General features: G+C 44.8%; 1 protein-coding gene and 1 long non-coding RNA gene across 3 annotated transcripts in view; one reads left to right on the top strand and one right to left on the bottom strand.

The window, feature by feature from the left end:
- Positions 1–3,714: 3,714 nt before the first annotated feature.
- Positions 3,715–18,121, top strand: part of EEF2K (eukaryotic elongation factor 2 kinase) — a 47,810-nt gene continuing 33,403 nt past the window's right edge. Inside the window, exon 1 of the mRNA XM_042921791.1 lies at positions 3,715–3,960. Within this exon, the coding sequence (XP_042777725.1) occupies positions 3,715–3,960 (246 nt within the window). The remainder of the gene's footprint in view (positions 3,961–18,121) is intronic.
- Positions 3,765–8,883, bottom strand: LOC122209691. Of its 2 annotated transcripts, none has more exons than XR_006197714.1 (3): positions 8,788–8,883; positions 4,830–4,916; positions 3,765–3,850 (listed from the first exon to the last, which is right to left on the bottom strand). It is a non-coding gene; the product is annotated as an uncharacterized LOC122209691 (long non-coding RNA). The 2 variants fall into 2 exon arrangements; XR_006197713.1 differs by having other exon boundaries at positions 4,830–4,868.

The following is an 18,121-nucleotide window of genomic DNA, read 5'->3' as shown; positions in this document are numbered from 1 at the left end:
CCCTGTGTTGGTAGAGCTCCTAGGGGTCCTTGAGGGAAGTCTCAACCCATCTACAAATGTCCTTTTTCTTTTCACCATAATAGACCTGATATTCTTCAACTTGCTTTTTATTTAAAAAAAAAAATTTTTTTTTAATGTTTATTTATTTTTGAGACAGAGAGAGACACAGCATGAGCAGGGAAGGGGCAGAGAGAGAGAGAGACACAGAATGTGAAGCAGGCTCCAGGCTCTGAGCTGTCAGCACAGACCCCGACGCGGGGCTCGAACTCACGAACTGTGAGATTGTGACCTGATCTGAAGTCGGACGCCCAACCGACTGAGCCACCCAGGCGCCCCTCAACTTGCTTTTTAAATGTGACAGTTTTGTGGGGTGCCTGGCTGGCTCAGTCAGTAGAGCATGTGACTCTTGATCTTGGGGTTGTGAGTTGGAACCCCACATTGGGTGTAAAGATTACTTGAAAGTAAAATCTTAAAAAACATAAGTGTCACAGTTTTTTCTGACTTTTTTTTAACCTTAGCTTTATTAAAATATAATTCTCAAACCTTATAATCTATCCATGTAAAGTACAATTCAACGGTTTTTAATATATTGGCAGTCATGCAATCAAGACACAGTTTTAGAACATTTCCACCAACTCCAAAGAAACACGTTAGCAATTGTTCCCCATTTCCCGCCCCCGCAACTCTCCCCTCCCCCATCCATAGGCAATCACTCATGTACTTTCCATCTGTATAGATTTGCCTTCTCTGGGTATTTCGTGTAAGTGGATTCATTCAATACATGGTCTTTTGTGGTTAGATTCTCTCACTTAGCATGATGCTTTTAAGGTTCACCCTGTGTCAGTCCTTCCTTTTTGTGACTATTATAGCATTCCATTGTATGGATACGCCACATTTTGTTTACCCATTCATTAGCTGATGGGCATTTGGGTTTGTTTCCCCATTTGGCTATTAGAGATAACACTTCTATGAACATATGTGTACAAGTTTTTGTGTGAATGTTTTCATTTCCCTTGGACGTGTACCCAGAAGTGGAATTCCTGGATCATATGGTAATTCTGTGGTTAACTTTTTGAGGAGCTGTCAGACTATTTTCCAAAGTGGTTGCACCATTTTACATTCCTACCGACAGTGTATGAGAGTTTCAATTTCTCCGTACCCTTGCCAACATTTGTTATTTATTGGGTTTTAAAAAATTGATCCCTCCTAGTGGGTGGCTTTGACTTGCATTTCCCTAATGGCTAATGATGTTGAGCATCTTTCACGGGCTTATTGGTCACGAGTATATCTTGTTTAGAGTAATGTCTGTTAAAATTCATTCAAGCCCTTTGCCCATTTTTTATTTGGGTTATTTGTTATTTTATTGTTCAGTTGTATAATATTTATTTTGAGAGAAAGAGAATGTGGGAGAAGAGCAGAGAGAGATGGAGAGAGAATCCCAAGCAGGCTCCATACTCTCAGGGCAGAGCCCGACGCGTGGCTCGATCTCACGAACTGTGAGATCATAACCTGAGCCAAAATCAAGAGTTGGACACTCAACTGACTGAGCCACCCAGGCGTCCCACAAATGTTTAGTATTGCTGGTGCCTAATTTATCTGTTCTTTTGTTGCTCGTGCTGTTGGTGTCATATCTAAGAAGGCTTTGCCTAACCCACATCACAAGATTTTCTCCCATATTGTTTTCTAAGGGTTAAGTAATGTCTTAGCTTTTATATTTAAGTCTTTGATCTATTTTTAGTTATTTCCTATGATGGGTGTAAGGAAGGGGGTCAATTTCATTCTTTTGCCACATATATTCACATGTCCCAGCGCCGTTTGTTGAAAAGATTATTCTTTCCACATTGAATGGTCTTGGCTCCCTTGTCAAAATCAATGGTTCTAAATGTGAGCGCTCATTTCCAGACTCTCAAATCTATTCCATTGATCTGTGTCTATCCTTACACCAATACCAACTGTCTTGATTACCGCAGCTACTGTAGCAAGTTTTGAACTCAGGAAGTGTGACTCCTTCAACTTTGTTCCTCTTTTCTCAAGACTGTTTTGGCTATTTTGGGACCCTTGAATTTCCATGTGAACTTTAGGACCCATTTGTTAATTTCTTCAAAGAAGCCACTAGGATTTTGATTGTGATCGGATTGAGTCTATAGATCAATTTGGGGAGTATGGGCATCTTAGCAATATTAAATCATCCTCTAATCTGTGAACACAGAATATCTTCCCATTTTTTTTAGGTCTTTAATTTCTTTCAACATGTTGTGTTTCTCAGTGTATGAGTCATGTACTTCTTTTATTAAATTTATTCCCAAGTATTCTTTTTGAAGTCCTTAATAGGTGAGCTTGTTTTCTTAATTTCATTTTTGGATTTTTCATTCCTAATGTGTAGAAATACTATTGATTTTTGTATCCTACAATCTTGCTGAACTTTTTTTTTTTATTGTTTTTGCATGTCTGCGTGTATCTAGAGTTTCCCCTTTCTTCTAACAGTCACACAGCACTTCATGGTATAGAAAACTCTAATTAATTTGACATGCTTCCACTGGTGGACATTGTGGGCTGTTACCATTTTTTTGCTGTTACTGATTATGCTAAAGAGAACATTGTTTAGGGCACACAACCATTCTGGGGGCGTGTATTGAGTGCCCACTCTCTGCCAGGTACTCTTTGAGGCACTGGAGATACAGACAGTAAAAAAGTAAAGGAGGTTTCAGCTTGGGAATATCTCTGTGATGAGAATAAAGCAGATGTGCTAAGGAGTAACTGGATATGTATATGAGAGGAGTTCTTTGAATTGAGGGGCTGGAGAATATTTCTCTAGAGAGGCGACTATTGAGCTAGGATCCAACTGATGAGAAAGAATCCACTGTTGGAAGGTTGGGAAGATTGTTCCAGGCACAGGGAATAGCAAGTACAAAGGCCCTGGGGTAGAAATGGGCTCCCCGTGTTCACCAAACAGAAAGCAAGCCAGTGGGCCTTGGAGAGCTGCCAAGGCCAGAGGATAAGTGGGCAGGGGCCAGACTAAGGCTGGCCTTGTAGCCTTAAAAGCCGTTTATGTTTTTTTTCAACTTTTAAAAAATGTTTGTTTGTTTGTTTGTTTATTTATTTAGAGAGGGAGAGACAGAGCGTGAGCAGGGGAGGGGCAGAGAGAGAGGGAGACACAGAATCCAAAGCAGGCTCCAGGCTCTGAGCTGTCAGCACAGAGCCCGACGCGGGGCTCGAACTCACAAACCATGAGATCATGACCTGAGCCATAGTCAGACGTTCAGCTGACTGAGCCACCCAGGCGCCCCAGCCATTTACATTTTATTAATAATGGGGAGAGAAGCTCCCGGAGGGTGTTAAGCAGAGGAATGATTTAATCTACTTTATGTTCTAAAACGATTGCTCTAGTTGCTTAAGAAGCATTTATTTTCCCTGCCTTATTTCAAACACAGAGTTCTTCGAAGTGGAATTACTGGGTCGACGGGTTTGTACATTAAAAATGTTCTTAGATGCCGCCTGCCAGGTGCCTCCCCAAAAGATAGCTGTAGTTTTCACTCGGAGGGTGCCAGCTCTTTGTCACCAGGGGCATTCGCAGTAAGGTGCACAGCGAGTTCTGACTCCCTGGACCCCGGCACCCATTGTCTTGCTTCCCTTTGCAGGACCCACACTGCTGCATTTACACTATAACTCTGGCTGTACCGCCCACCCCTTGGGTAACACGGGCATCCCAGGAAGATGGCAGACGAAGACCTCATTTTTCGCCTGGAAGGTGTTGATGGCGGCCAGACCCCCCGGGCTGGTCACGACGGTGATTCCGAGGCAGACAGCGACGATGAGGAAAGTTACTTCATCTGCCCCATCACTGATGACCCTAGGTCACACCAGAATGTCAATTCCAAAGTTAATAACTACTACAGCAACCTAACGAAGAGCGAGCAGTATGGCTCCAGTGGGTCGCCTGCAAGCTCCTTCCACTTTAAGGTGAGTGGACCGCCCACTCCACCCCGGCCCACCTGCCGCAAGGGATGGGGAAGTGGGGTCACTGATTGGGGTCGTCTCTGTGTTTCCATCCCCTGGGCAGCACTCTGAGCCCTGGAGATTGGCAGATATGCCTGTTAAGCTGGGAGGTTTTTGTTGGCTTAAAACAAGTCTCATTACTTTAGAGGTGTTTTTCTAAAAAAAAAAATAAAATAAAAAAAATAAAATAAAATTTTAATGTTTATTTATTTTTGAGAGAGACAGAATATGAGTGGGGGAGGGGCAGAGAGAGAGGGAGACACAGACTCCGAATCAGGCTCCAGTCTCTGAGCCGTCAGCACAGAGCCTGATGCGGGGCTCGAACTCACGAACCATGAGATCATGACCTGAGCTAAAGTCAGACGCTCAACCGACTGAGCCACCCAGGTGCCCCTAGAGAGGTGTTTTTCAAATAGCTGCTTCGGACCCACTGCTGGGTCACGAAAACCTTGACCAACTTTTAAAAAATTGCAACAGAACAGAATAGACCAGGCCATCCTGGAGACCAGTGAAAATTGTAAAGATCTTATTTTTTGGTACCTATGCTCACACACGTTCACATGTGTAGAAGTGGTGACCCAGTTGGTTGTTGTCGGCCAGGCTCTAATCATGTAAATATTTGCATTTCATCCCTGATGTGTGTGTATGTGGGTCCAGGGACCTGATGTAAAATGTAGTTCTTCATGTTGGTTGTAGTAAAAAAATGCCACTGCCTTAATATAACACTGTATGTTAACTATACTGGAATTAAAATAAAGCTCTTAATAAAAAATTTTTTAAAAAACCATGCTTGGGGTTAGGCAACCTTCTGGATTGAGGAAAAGCGTACTTACTTTGTTCAGGATTTGTCTTCATGCCAGGGCAAAGCTGGTCTAAAGGGGTAGGGGAAAGATGAACATCATCGGGCTTTTGTATAATAACTGGTGGTGAAAAAAATTTCATTTTATTAGTTAGTAATCTCTATGCCCAATGTGGGGCTCAAACTCATGACCCAGAGGGGTGCCTGGATGGCTCAGTCGGTATATTGTCCCACTTCGGCTGAGGTCATGATCTCGTGGTTTGTGGGTTTGAGCCCCATATCAGTCTCTGTGCCGACAGCTCAGGGCCTGGAGCCTGCTTCAGATTCTGTGTCTCCCTCTCTCTCTGCCCCTCCCCTGCTCGGGCTCTGTCTCTCTCTGTCTTTCAGAAACGAATAAACGTTAAAAAAAAATTTCAAACTCATGACCCCGCGATCAAGAGTCACATGCTCTCCCAGCTGAGCCAGTCAGGCGCCCCCCCAAAATTTTAAATTTATCCTGATTTAATTTAATGCCCACCAACAGAAGGTATCTGTTAGTACCATAAGCAAAATGCAAATTACCACTTTGGGATTTAGAATTGGAGTCATTCTTCTGTAACTTCAAAATTAATCTGTTTTTAGAAAATTAATGATTCTAGGGGTTCCTGGGTGGCTCAGTCAGCTGAACAAACTGACTCTTGATTTTGGCTCATGTCATGATCCCAGGGTCATGGGATTGAGCCCCGCCTCAGGCTCTGTACTGAGCATGGAGCCTGCTTAAGATTCTTTCTCCCTCTGCCCCTCTCCCCCTGCTCATGCTCTCTTAAAAAAAAAAAAATAATTCTAGTTCTTGGACAGTTGGATTTTTTTTTCCTATCGGGGCCAGAGTTCTGGCTTAAGTCTCTGTGGGACAGGCAGCTCCAGAAATAGCCCTGTGGGTCTCCTCTGAGGTTGGGGGCCCCCGAGGGGTCGGACTGAGGCTTGCCCTGCTTTTCCCATACTGAGCCAGCCTCTGAAACTCACACCCAGCCCCATGGAGGGCAGCACAGGGAGGGCAGGAGAGCAGTCTGGCACTCCTGTCTGTTCACTGTGGGTCACGGAGGCTTGAGGAAACACAGATTCCTGAGGAATCCTGTACCACATGTGAGGGAATCTGGGAACCAGCGGGGGCTGCAGGGCTCAGGGCTTGTGAATCAGAAACCAGCTCATGCCAGCTGAAGGGAGGAAGGGTATCCATTATAACAGTCCAGGAGTATTTCTGGGGACCCAGGGAGAGAAGTAATATCTGGTCTCTCAGGGCACAGGTCTAGGAACCAGGAGATAGCATGACTGTCTCTCCCTGTCTCTCTTTCCCTATCCTTTATTCTTCTCTGCCTCATTCTAGACAGTGGGAAGATAGACCCCTATGGCCCCAGTGTCCCCTCATTACAGATGGAGCCATGTGCAAAGACAGACTTGACCTTCTCCGTCCCAATTGCAAGGGGCAAATATCTGTTTGGCCCAGCCTGGGTCAGGCATTCTCTCTCTCTGACTCAGTCATTTCTGTCCAGTGCATGGGATTGAGGGGTGGGGAGGGTGTCGCACAAGAGGGGACTGCCTCAGGGAAGGAGGATCCTGGTGGCTTCCTTGGGGGGCAGACCTGGCAGCTGACCCCATGAGCCCAGTTGAGGCTTTTGGGAAGACACTGAGAGGGCCCAGGAACTGAAAGGCCTCAGACACAGACGGCCAGTCCCTGACCACAAAATGTAGTATGGTAAAGCCTTTATAAAGGAAGCGCAGACGGGAGGTTTGTCTGTCTGTCCGTGGCTTTAGGATGTGAGCCTCATGAGGGCAGGGCACTGTGGCGTTTATCACTCATCCCCAGTACCTGGGGCCACGCTCTGCACACAGTAAGTACTTGCTTCAGAATTGGGCAGGGGGGACGGGTGGGAGACTACTCAACTGACTTCACTGTGGGTGCCCTCTTGATAAAGGACAGTATTTATGTAAAACATCAACCCCTGTGGGCCACTTGACAATAGTCCTTAAAATAAAAAATATACCTCAGATGGCAATTCGATCTCTGGAGACTCTTCCTCAGCCAAAGTGTTCCCACTGGGGTACTGTTGGCATTGGGGGAAGGACAATTCTTTGTTGGGTGGGACTGTCCATTCTATTATAGGTTATTCAGCAGGTCTGACCCCTACCCACTAAGAGCTGCATTTCCCCCCTGTTCCTTACAACAATCCAAAATGTTTCCCATTATGTGTTTGCAAAGCCCATACGGGAGGGTACCCACTTTAGTTTAGAACCAGTATAGAAGAGGGACGCCTGGGTAGCTCAGTCAGAGAAGCATCTGACTCTTGGTTTTGGCTCAGGTCATGATTTCAGTTTCATGAGTTTGAGCCCCGCTTCAGGCTCTGCACTGACCGTTCGGAGCCTGCTTGGGATTCTCTCTCTGCCCTTCCCCCACTTGCACTGTCTCTGTCTGCCTCTCTCTCTCAAACAATAAAAAAATAAAAAAAAACAGTATAGAAGTATTTGTACAAGTGTTCAAGTTTGCATATTCAAAGATGTTGCAGTATTGTTTGTAATAAAGAAAAAATGGACATAGCTCAGAGGTCTATCAAGAGGGGCTTATTTAAATGATAAACCATGGTCCTAAGAGAATAGTGTATTTACATTAAAACAAAGATGATGTTGGGGAGCCTGGGTGACTCAGTTGGTTGAGCAGCCGACTTCGGCTCAGGTCATGATCTCACGGTCCGTGAGTTCAAGCCCCGCGTCGGGCTCTGTGTTGACAGCTCAGAGCCTGGAGCCTGTTTCGGATTCTGTGTCTCCCTCTCTCTGACCCTCCCCCATTCATGCTCTGTCTCTCTCTGTCTCAAAAATAAATAAACGTTTAAAAAAATAAAAAAAAACACAAAGGTGATGTTTATATGTAATTTGATTTGAAAATTGTGCCAAGATATGTATATATATATTTGGAGGGAAAATCCATGAAAAGCAGAGGGATAGTAATGGGTCTATAATTAGCACAAAAAATGTTAGCTATTTTTATTTTTATACACTGCTACGTAAAAAAGCAAGCTGAAATATAATACAATCTCACATTTATCCAAAAAACTATACACACATCTTAGTATTTGCATCACAAAAACTGCTGGAAGAATTTGCACCCAACGGTTAACGGTGATTCTCTCTGGGGGAGAGGATGCCACTATGGGAGACTTTATGTTATATATATTTTTAAACATTTGGGACTTTTTTTTTAATGTTTATTTATTTTTGAGAGAGAGAGAGAGCAAGCAAGCACAAGGGGGAGGGGCAGAGAGTCGGGAGAGAGAGAGAATCCCCAACAGGCTCCGCGCTGTCAGCACAGAGCCCGATGCGGGGCTTGAACCCACGAGCTGTAAGATCATTACCTGAGCCAAAATCAAGAGTCAGAAACTTAACCGACTGAGCCACACAGGCGCCCCAAACACTTGGAATGTTTAAACCACACCTATGTATTACTTGTGTGCAGAAGGTGTTTTTAGAAGAAAAATAAAGCAAAACATCCAGATCACCTCCCCTCCCTCAAACAAACAAAGTAATAAATAGCCCCTCCGTAAAACTTCTATGAGGCATAGTTCAAAATCCTCACCGAGGATGGGAGTGCTTGTGGTCCCCGAGGATGGGAGTGCTTGTGGTCCCCAGGGACCCTTCTGGGCTCTGTTCACCCCACACTTCTGCCTGCTCCTGGAATAGGCTTCCCTTTTCATGCCTCAGCCTGAAACCTCTTTAAACTGATGGTTGATCCGGTCTGTTAAAATGATTGTCCTGGCTCCCTCAGGATGTGTGGTTTAAGACACCCTGCCCTGGCTATCTCTTGTGCATTCCCTGGGGATCATAGGAGACCTCTGTGTGTGTCTGTTATCCTCTGAGTCAGCTGCTGCCTCCAAGGCTAGGGACTGTGTCTCATTGCACTTCCCATTCCCTATACTTGGTAGAATGACCATTTATGGACAAGACTGTGCCCCTTCGTTGCCCACCGTCCTAGGTAACTGAAAGCAGGCTCTGTGGTGTTCCTGTGGTCTGTGGCAGCTTCAGAGGGGGACAGCAGCTCAGTTTTCCAAACTTCACTCGTGCTGGCGCTCCTCAAAGCTAATGTGTTTTTGTTTACTGTTGACATGGCAACCTGGCTTGTTCAACCAAAATGGCCACCTGGAGTTCCTCCAGAGAGGCACCACCCTGGCAGGTACCGGGCATGTATTGTGAACAGTCCAGTTCTGTCACTGCCTTCTGCCTAGTTCCCCGGAGGGGTGTGGGGGGGGGGGGTGTGGGGGGTGGTGGCGGAATCTTTAAGGGGGCCACCCTGTTGATAGAATATCAGGCAGCCAAGCAAGGATATTTATAGAGTTTACTATAACATGGGAAAGTGCTTCTGCTCTAGAGTTAAATTTAAATAGCAGAATATACAGTACAGTTACAGCTTTGTTAAAACACACTTGCACGTGCATGCACACACATACACAGAACAAAAGTGTGGAAGGAAGTATATCAACACACCAGCCGGGATTGCCTTTGGATACGAGGAGTGATTGTATTTCCTTTCTACTGCTCTGTCATTTCTCCCCTTTCTAGAATAAGTATATGTGTTTTTAATTTTTTAATAAAGTGGGAAATTTGATTTTAAGAAATTGTTCTCCTGGTCTGGGAGTATCTTGGGGATCAGTCTATATCAGCACATATAGATCACCTCTTTTTTTTTTTTTTAAGTGAATTATGTTCCATCACATGATGTTCATGGATTTATTTAGCCACCTCGCCTCTTGGGGACACTTTCATTATCCGCACCCCCCCGCTCTTTTTTTTGCTTACAAACAGTGCTGTAATAAATCTCCTTGTATGTATAGCTAAGCAAACTTTAAAATGCATATATTTCAGCAGTGCTGGGTGGCTCAGTAGGTTGAGCGTCAGACTTCGGCTCAGGTCATGATCTCATAGTTTGTGATTTTGAGCCACACATCGATTTGGGATTCTTTCTCTCTCTTCCTCTCTTTCAGCCCTTCCCCCACTCGTGCTCTCTGTCTCGGAATAAATAAGTAAACTAAAAAAATAATTACTATAAAATGCATACATTTTATAATATGTAAATAATATGTATACAAGGTAAAGAGAATTCACACTGTATCAGTGGAATAGTGAAAAGTCAGCCTCCCACCTCAGACCTGCTTCCCTTAGGGATGTCCTTCCAGAAATGTTCCTTGCCTATATACACATCTATATGTATATGGCCCTCCCCACCGTTTTTTATGGAATTGTTAGCTGCCTGCAGACCTGTTTTGCGCTCCTGTGGCTGTCTTCCCACATTGGCACGTATGAGCTGGCATCAGCTAGTACTTGTATAACAGCCACTCTGGGCTGGGCAGGCACTGCCCTGCACTCTTTATTCATTTAATCTACACGGCAGTTCTGTAAGGATGGGCGTTTTGCAGACAGTAAACTTGAGGCTCTGAGATCTTTTTTTTTATTAAAAAAATTTTTTTTTATATTTATTTATTTTTGAGAGAGAGGGAGAGACAGAGCATGAGCAGGGGAGGGGTAGAGAGAGAGGGAAACACAGAATCTGAAGCAGGCTCCAGGCTCTGAGCTGTCTGCACAGAGCCCAACGTGGGACTCGAATTCACGAACTGCGAGATCATGACTTGAGCCTAAGTCGGACATTCAGCCGACTGAGGCACCTAGGCGCCCCTGAGGCTCTGAGATCTTAATCACTTGATGCTTGTCGTGATGGCAGCATGGTGCAGCTTATTTTGTTGTTTTGTAATGGCTGAATATCATGTCTGGAAGCCCCATAATATACTGAGTCAGTCCCTCATGGATGGACTGGAAGGTCGTTTCCAGTCTTCTGCTACTACAAACATCTCTTCCTTAAACATCTTTGTGCATATGTCCTTGTGCCCAAGCAGGGTGCACCTGCCAGATAAATCCCCAGAGGTGGATGTTTAAGAACACAGCTGGACATTGGCAGCTGTCCTTCAAAGAGTCTGCACCAATGTCTGTCCCCACACTGTATGGGCACATCTGCTTCCCACGCCCTTGTTGGTGGACTTTGGTGATTACACATCTTTTCAGCCCACCAAGGGTGGCTCTAACAGCTTGGTCAGAGGCAGCGATTACCCCAGAATGAGATGGACATGCCAGCCTTTGATGACTCACTGGGAAGAGAGGCATCCCTGTCCATCTGAGCCCCAGGAAGCCCCACCCTGGCAGCTTTGGGCTTCTGTCCCTGACTAGTGACCACAGGAAGCTCTGTGCACACCCAGAGGTGATGAACATTTTGGGGCTCTGCCCACTGCTTTGAGAATGCAGAATCAGACAGGGAAGGTTAGGCATCCGGTGTCCACAAAGCTTTGGACTTCTAGCAAGATGAGGGCCTGCTAGGCAGATGAAGGAAAAAGAGGGTGACAATGGCAGTGGGCAGGAGGCCACCCAGTGACCTGCTGTCTGAAAAACAGGATGAGGCTGAGGAGATTCAAGCCTGACCACAGGGACTCCTCTTTCTGAAGTCTGTGCATGGGCTAAAATGCTCAAATCCAGGGCGCCTGGGTGACTCAGTCAGCTAAGTGTCTGACTCTTGGTTTCAGCTCAGGTCATGATCTCATGGTTGATGGGTTCGAGCCCCGCATTGGGCTCTGCACTGGTAGTGTAGAGCCTGCTTGGGATTCTCTCTCTCTCTCTCTCTCTCTCTCTCTGCCCCCTCCCTGCTTGTGTGCTCTCTCTCTCTCTGAAAATAAATAAACATTAAATATATATATATACATATATATGTGTATATATATATATACATATACATATATATATATACACATATAAAATGCTCAAATCCTTTATGGAAATGTGCTGGGGTACAGGGGCTCCCTTCTTCAATTTTACTTTATGTTTTTAGCAGCTTCATTGAAATATAGTTTATATAACATACAGTTTAACCATTGAAAATGTCTAATTCAGCAGCTTTAAGTATAGTTATTCAATTTTGCGTCCACATCACCACAATCAATTTTAGCCTGTTTTCATTAGTCCTGAAAAGAAACCCCGCATCTATCTCTCAGCCATAACCCGCAAGCATCCCCATCCCACCCAACCCCTGCAACCACTAATCTGCTTTCAGTCTCTATGGATTTGCCTTTTCTGGACCTTTCATATAAATAGGATTCTGTGACATGGGGTCTCTTGTGTCTGGCTTCTCATTGCAGTGTTTTCAAGATTCATGCATGTAGAAGCATGTGTCAGTGCTCATTTTTTTATTGCCGAATACTACCCAGTGCATGGACATACCACATTTTATTTGTTCATCTGTTGACGTGCCTTGGGGTGGTTTCTCCCTTTTGGCTTTTGCAAATAATGCTACATGAATTGCTGTGTGGATGCATGTTCATTTCTCCTGGGAGTGAATTGCTGGGTCACATGGTCGTACTCTATGTTTGGCTCTCCTTTTTACAAAAGAGCAAGGAACTTGGGGTTTGACGGGCTTGGTCTGAGTTTGGGGTCTGCCGGTTCCTGGCTACTGCAGGTCTATAGGCAAGTTACCTCCTTGCTCTTGGAGCCTTGGGCTTTTCTCCAGTAGACCAAGGAACTGTCCTACCTGCCTGGCTGCCCTTTACAAGACTGCCATGAGGTGCAGGCTGGGATTCTGTCTGGGAAGGTAGCTTCCAGGGGGCAAGGGCATTATGCCACCCTCGGGGATGTTACTGCATTGCTGATTATTATTTCCATCCTTCCCATCCTTTCTTCTCTAACCCTGGCTCTGAATCCGACTGGTCGGGGGAGAACAGCTGCAACTATTCCTTTTGACAGAGAGATTTGTTTAGGACTTTTAGCTATGTTTCTTTGGCAGTTACTTGTGTGATTCCTTATGGAAGTAATCCATGTTCCTTGCAGAAAACAGCGAAAGTGTAGATATAATTGCTGTTAAGGTCTTAGTGTGTATTTTAGTCTTTTCTGCATTTCACTATAAATATAGACTTGACTAAATAAATAGGGACTTTTATTGCATTATGTATCTATGTCTTCAGAAACCAGTTTTTCTTGGCAAACAAGAGATGGTGCATATCTTTCCATATTAGTAAATGTGGATCTAGTTCATCTTTTTTTCTTAACGGCTCCATGGCAGCCTGGATGTGCCCCAGTTCCTTTAAACATTTCCTCCTGTGGGATACTTAGACGGTTTCCAGTTTTTTGCTGCCATAGCCAGTGCTGAGATCCACGGAAATTGCATGAAACCTCTAAATGCATGTGGTTCAGAGTGGGACAGGCACATAACACTTCCCTAGCGAAGTGGCCTCTTCCCTAGTAAGCAAGAAAACTTCCCCAATTCTTCCTGCTTCTTTTATATGTCCTTGGGTGTAGCTTAACCCTTTACTGTCAACCAGGAGGGGCGAGTCAGGCTGACACAGAGCTACAGACAGTTCTTGGAGTCTACAGAAAGGGACATGGGAAAAGACATTTTATAATGTCCACTTGGGGAAAAACAGTTGATGTTTCAGGGAGGATTTAGGCAGCTTCAAGATGCTTCCTCGTGTAAGATCCAGAGGCCTTGATTGCTGTGTTGGGTAATAATAAGAATAGCAATATAAAAACAGGACCAACAGTAATAACATCCTATGTGCCAAAGAAATTGCAAACACATACCCCAGCCCCACTCCTGGCATATTCCAGGAAATTTGTTGTTGTTGTTTGTTACTTTTATTATGATTATATTTATCTTTATTTTGTACTCTCAGTCTTTGAGGAACCAAAGTTTTTCCTGATCTCTAGGCAGGGTTATATTTTCCTTTTTAGGAAATCCCCTTGGCCTGCCCATTCTGTGTAAGATCCTGCACCAACAACTGAATTCGGATCTTTTATTTTATTTTATTTTATTTTATTTTATTTTATTTTATTTTAATTTTATTTTTTTCGGATCTTTAGAACTAGAGAATGCTAGAGTTGGCAGGGCCTTAAGAATCACCTAACCCAGTGATCTTTGTTAACTTTGACTTATAAGTGCAATACCTGAAGGGTATTCAATATGTTAATATTCTCGTAGTAAAAAAATGCAAACAACATAGGTAAACCTATCCCCCAGAGATAACCGTTTTTTATCATTTTGGTAGAAAACACTTTTCAGACCTCTTTTATGCACTTATATGTAAAGATACACTTATGTGTATATGTACAGACACACACATCCTTAGAAATCCATAATGCTGGGGAGCCTTGTTGGCTCAGTTGGTTAAGCGTCTTACTCTTGATTTTGGCTCAGATCATGATCTCACGGTTCATGGGATGGAGCCCTATGCTGACAGTGCTGAGCCTGCTTGACATTCTCTCTCTCCCCATCTCTCTGCACCTCTGCACGCACACTCTCTCTCTCAAAATAAGTAAATAAACTTAAAAAAAAAAATCCATAGTGCTGATTTGTGGGTTTCCTCCACCAGTAAATGGTGTCATACTGCTTGCATTATTCAGCAACTTGCTTTTTACCTTCTAAACAATAAGTCGTAGAGTTTGTCCATTCAATATCTTAATCTGTTTTTTTTTAAGTTTATTTATTTTTTTTAGTAATTCCTATACCCAACATGGAGCTTGAACCCACGACCCCTGAGATCAAGAGTTGCATGCTTTTCCCACTGAGCCAGCCAATCCCAATACCTTGATCTTCCTAATGGCTGCATACTAGTCTGCCAGGTGTATGGAATCATCCCCCTGTGGACAGGCAGGTTGTCGGCAATGCCTGAGCGTTATATAGCATTATAAGCACAGACCCATCTTTAGGTTACTCACCTGTGCACACCAGAGTAGGTGATCCGCATGGCTGGGTCACAAGTCAGTGAAGGTACTGGCAGATGCCTCTCAAAGGTGGCAGTACCTGCTTCCACCCCCTCGGTGCCTGAGAGTACCCATTCCTCAGGCATCCATAAACACCTGTTTTTCTTAGCCTGATGGATAAAATAGTACACCGGTGATTTGCAGCTCATTACAGGGCTGTTGAACTGTAATGAGCATTACAACCTCAGTGAGCCCCTATTTCTTTTCTTTTTTTTAAGATTTATTTTTTTGAAAGAGAGAGTGTGCCTGTGCACGCGTGGGGGAGGGGCAGCAGGAGAGGGGAACAGAGGATCTGAAGCGGGCTCTGTGCTAACAGAAGAGAGCCTGATGTGGGGCTTGAACGCATGAACCATGAGATCATGACCTGAGCCGAAACCAAGAGTCGGAGGCTTAACCAACTGAGCCACCCAGGTGCCCCAGTGAGCCACTTGCTATTTCTTTTTTTTTTTTAATTAAAAAAAAATGTTTTTTAATGTTTATTTACTCTTGAAGGAGAGAGATAGAAAGTGAGTGGGGGAGGGGCAGAGAGAGAGGGAGACGCAGAATCTGAAGCAGGCTCCAGGCTCTGAGCTGTCAGCACACAGCCCGATGCGGGGCTCGAACTCACGATCTGTGAGATCACGATCTGAGTGAAGTTGGTTGCCCAGCTGACTGAGCCACCCAGGCACCCTGCCACTTGCTATTTCTGAAGAGAATGTGTCTACCCCAGGAAAAAAGTTGGCCACTAGGAGTCAAAACATTCTTCATTGTCTTTTGTAAACAAGGAAATGGAGGTTCCCCAGTTAGTCAGCCATGGGTAGGAACCAGAGTCCAGGGAACAGATCTTAGTACAAGACCTTTTATATTGTGCTTTTAAAAAAAAGTTAGTTGCACTAAACCCATCTGTTGCCAACAAGGTGTGGCGTGATTCTTTTCTGGGTTTGGAAAAAAAGGTCGTTTGATCCTGTGAAATAACGTGTCCTCAAATTCTGAAATACTTTTTTTCTAGACTGTTTTTTCAGTTGGAGCCATAGCCTCTAACCAGGAGGGAATTTTTTTTAATTCTTATTTATTTTTGAGAGCGGGGGGAGGGGCAGAGAGAGAGGGAGACAGAGGATGTAAAGCAGCTCCGAGCCATCAGTGCAGAGCCCAATGTGGGGCTCGAACTCACAAACCACAAGATCATTGACCTGAGCCAAAGTGCCAAAGTGGGACGCTTAAACCGACTGAGCCACCAAGGTGCCCCCAGGAGATAGCTTCTGTTGATACTCCTCATTGAATGGGGAATTGGGGGAGCATTTGAGTCACCAGTTAAGAGAGGCGCAGTTGGAGAGGCATGTGTCACAGGTAGGGAATGGGGCACTTGTCCAGACAGGCTCAGAACACTATAGCTTCCTTGACAGGCAGGGGTCAGAGTCTATCTCTTCCATTCACAGCAGCTGGAATATGAGAGGGACAGTGGCACTTTTTTGTTAAGTACAGAGATTCAGGAACTGTTTTAATTACAAACATGTCTGCTGCTGGGTTATTTATAACAGGGAAGAATAGTAACAAGCTCAAAGTCTGACAGCAGAGATCCACAGGTGAATGGTTAAGTCAATAATGACAAACCCATACAATGGATTACTTAGGCAGCTGTTACAGCTAACTTGTAAATTCATGATGTCACGTTTGTGTTTAAAAATGTAAGTGACGTGCAGGGAGCGCCTGGGTGGCTTAGTTGGTTGGGCGTCGGACTTTGGCTCAGGTCATGATCTTGCGGTTCATCAGTTCCAGCCCTGCATCAGGCTCTGTGCTGACAGCTCAGAGCCTGGAGCCTGCTTCGGAGTCTATGTGTGTGTGTGTGTGTCTCTCTCTGCCCCTCCCCTGCTCACACTCTGTCTTTTACTATCTGCCTCAGAAAAAAATAAACATGAAAAAAAATTTTTAAATGTAAGTGATGTGTCCTCAGCCTCTTGGAGTATGATTTTGGAGGAACTTTTTGGAGGAGAACTCCAAACTTGTACGTTTTAAATGTGGTCCAGCAATTACACTTGCAAGAAATATGTCCTACCGAGATCTTGCACAATCGCATAAAGATTTAGATGCGAGGGTGTTCACTTCAGGACTGTCTGTCCTGGAATTATTGGAGAGAATACAAATATTACGAATATCCATCCACTGAGGTTGGAGAGATATCTTAAGGTACATTTATACATTATATGTCTTAGAACTATAGAAGGGAAATGGGGTCAACCGAGCCTGCCTGTACAAATGGCATGGAAAGACGTCCAAGGCCCTGTGGTAAGTGGAGAAAAGTAAGGTGCAGAACGGAACAGGAGGCCCTGACCCGATGCTAAATTCATGTGTTAACAAATGCGTCAGAACAAACTTGCAGACTGTCTACATCAGCTGTCAACTGTGGTTTTCAGAGCAACAGGTCAGAAAGAACTTCCACTTTCTACTTCACATTCTGTAGTCCCTGCGGTTTTTTACAGTAAGCAGATCAGACATTTGGAATCCAGAAGATAATCCAGATCACTAGATAAAGTACCATGTCTCATTGGCCCACTCTCCTGAAAGGCTGTAAATTGTATTTACAGTGTGATTCCAGTCTTACAAAACATGCATGGGAAGGATCTGGAAAAGAACACATCTGAAGCATTGACGATCGTTGCTCTGGGTGGGCGACATGTGGTAGATTTGAATTTTGTCTTCTCTGTTTTCTAAGCATTTTTGTTAAGCATGAGTTAGCTTCCAAATTGGAAGAAAGAAATTCTGGCCTTGATTTTTGGACTTTGCAGAGAGGGAGCCCTGGCCTGTTCGGCCCGTGTGTGTGTGTGTGTGTGTGTGTGTGTGTGTGTGTGTGTGCGCCTTTCTCCTCAGAGCAGGATCCCAGCCATGAGGCTCAGGCCGGGGCCATGCTTGGGGTGTTGTCCTGTTTGGGCCTGAGTCCATGGGATGCTGAGCTGGTCCCACTGGCTGAGGGGTACTGACGATAGGTGAGGAAACCTAGAGTTGCTGTTACACACCCAGTGTTCAGGCCACCATCCAGCACCCTCCCTGTGGCTCAGGCCTCTGGCCTGGGAAGGAGTTTTGGTCTCACCGATTCGTAATGAGGCTGCAGGACAGAGCTTCAGTTTCTTCAGAGAAAGAGGGAGAAGGGATTGCTACCCAGTGTGGGTGGAGGAGTGTTTGGAAGAGACAGGAAAGGATTCCACCTTGGGATTATAAAAGCAATAAAATGAGCTTTTTACTATTATTTTTTAAAGTAATCTCTACACCCAGTGTGGGGCTCAAACCCACAACCCCTGAGATCAAGACTCGCACGCTGTACTGACTGAGCCAGCCAGGTGCCCATAAAATGAGGTTTTTAAAACAAAAAACGAGGGGTGCCTGGGTGGCTCAGTTGGTTAAGCGTCTGACTTTGGCACAGGTCATGATCTCACAGTTCGTGGGTTTGAACCCCATGTCAGGCTCTGTGCTGACAGCTCAGAGCCTGGAACCTGCTTTGGATTCTGTGTGACCCTCTCTCTCTCCCCTCCCCCACTTGCA

This window comes from Panthera leo, chromosome E3, assembly GCF_018350215.1.
Source record: "Panthera leo isolate Ple1 chromosome E3, P.leo_Ple1_pat1.1, whole genome shotgun sequence".
In the NCBI taxonomy this organism is placed as follows: Eukaryota; Metazoa; Chordata; class Mammalia; order Carnivora; family Felidae; genus Panthera; species Panthera leo.
This window is presented reverse-complemented; position numbering and strand designations above follow the sequence as displayed.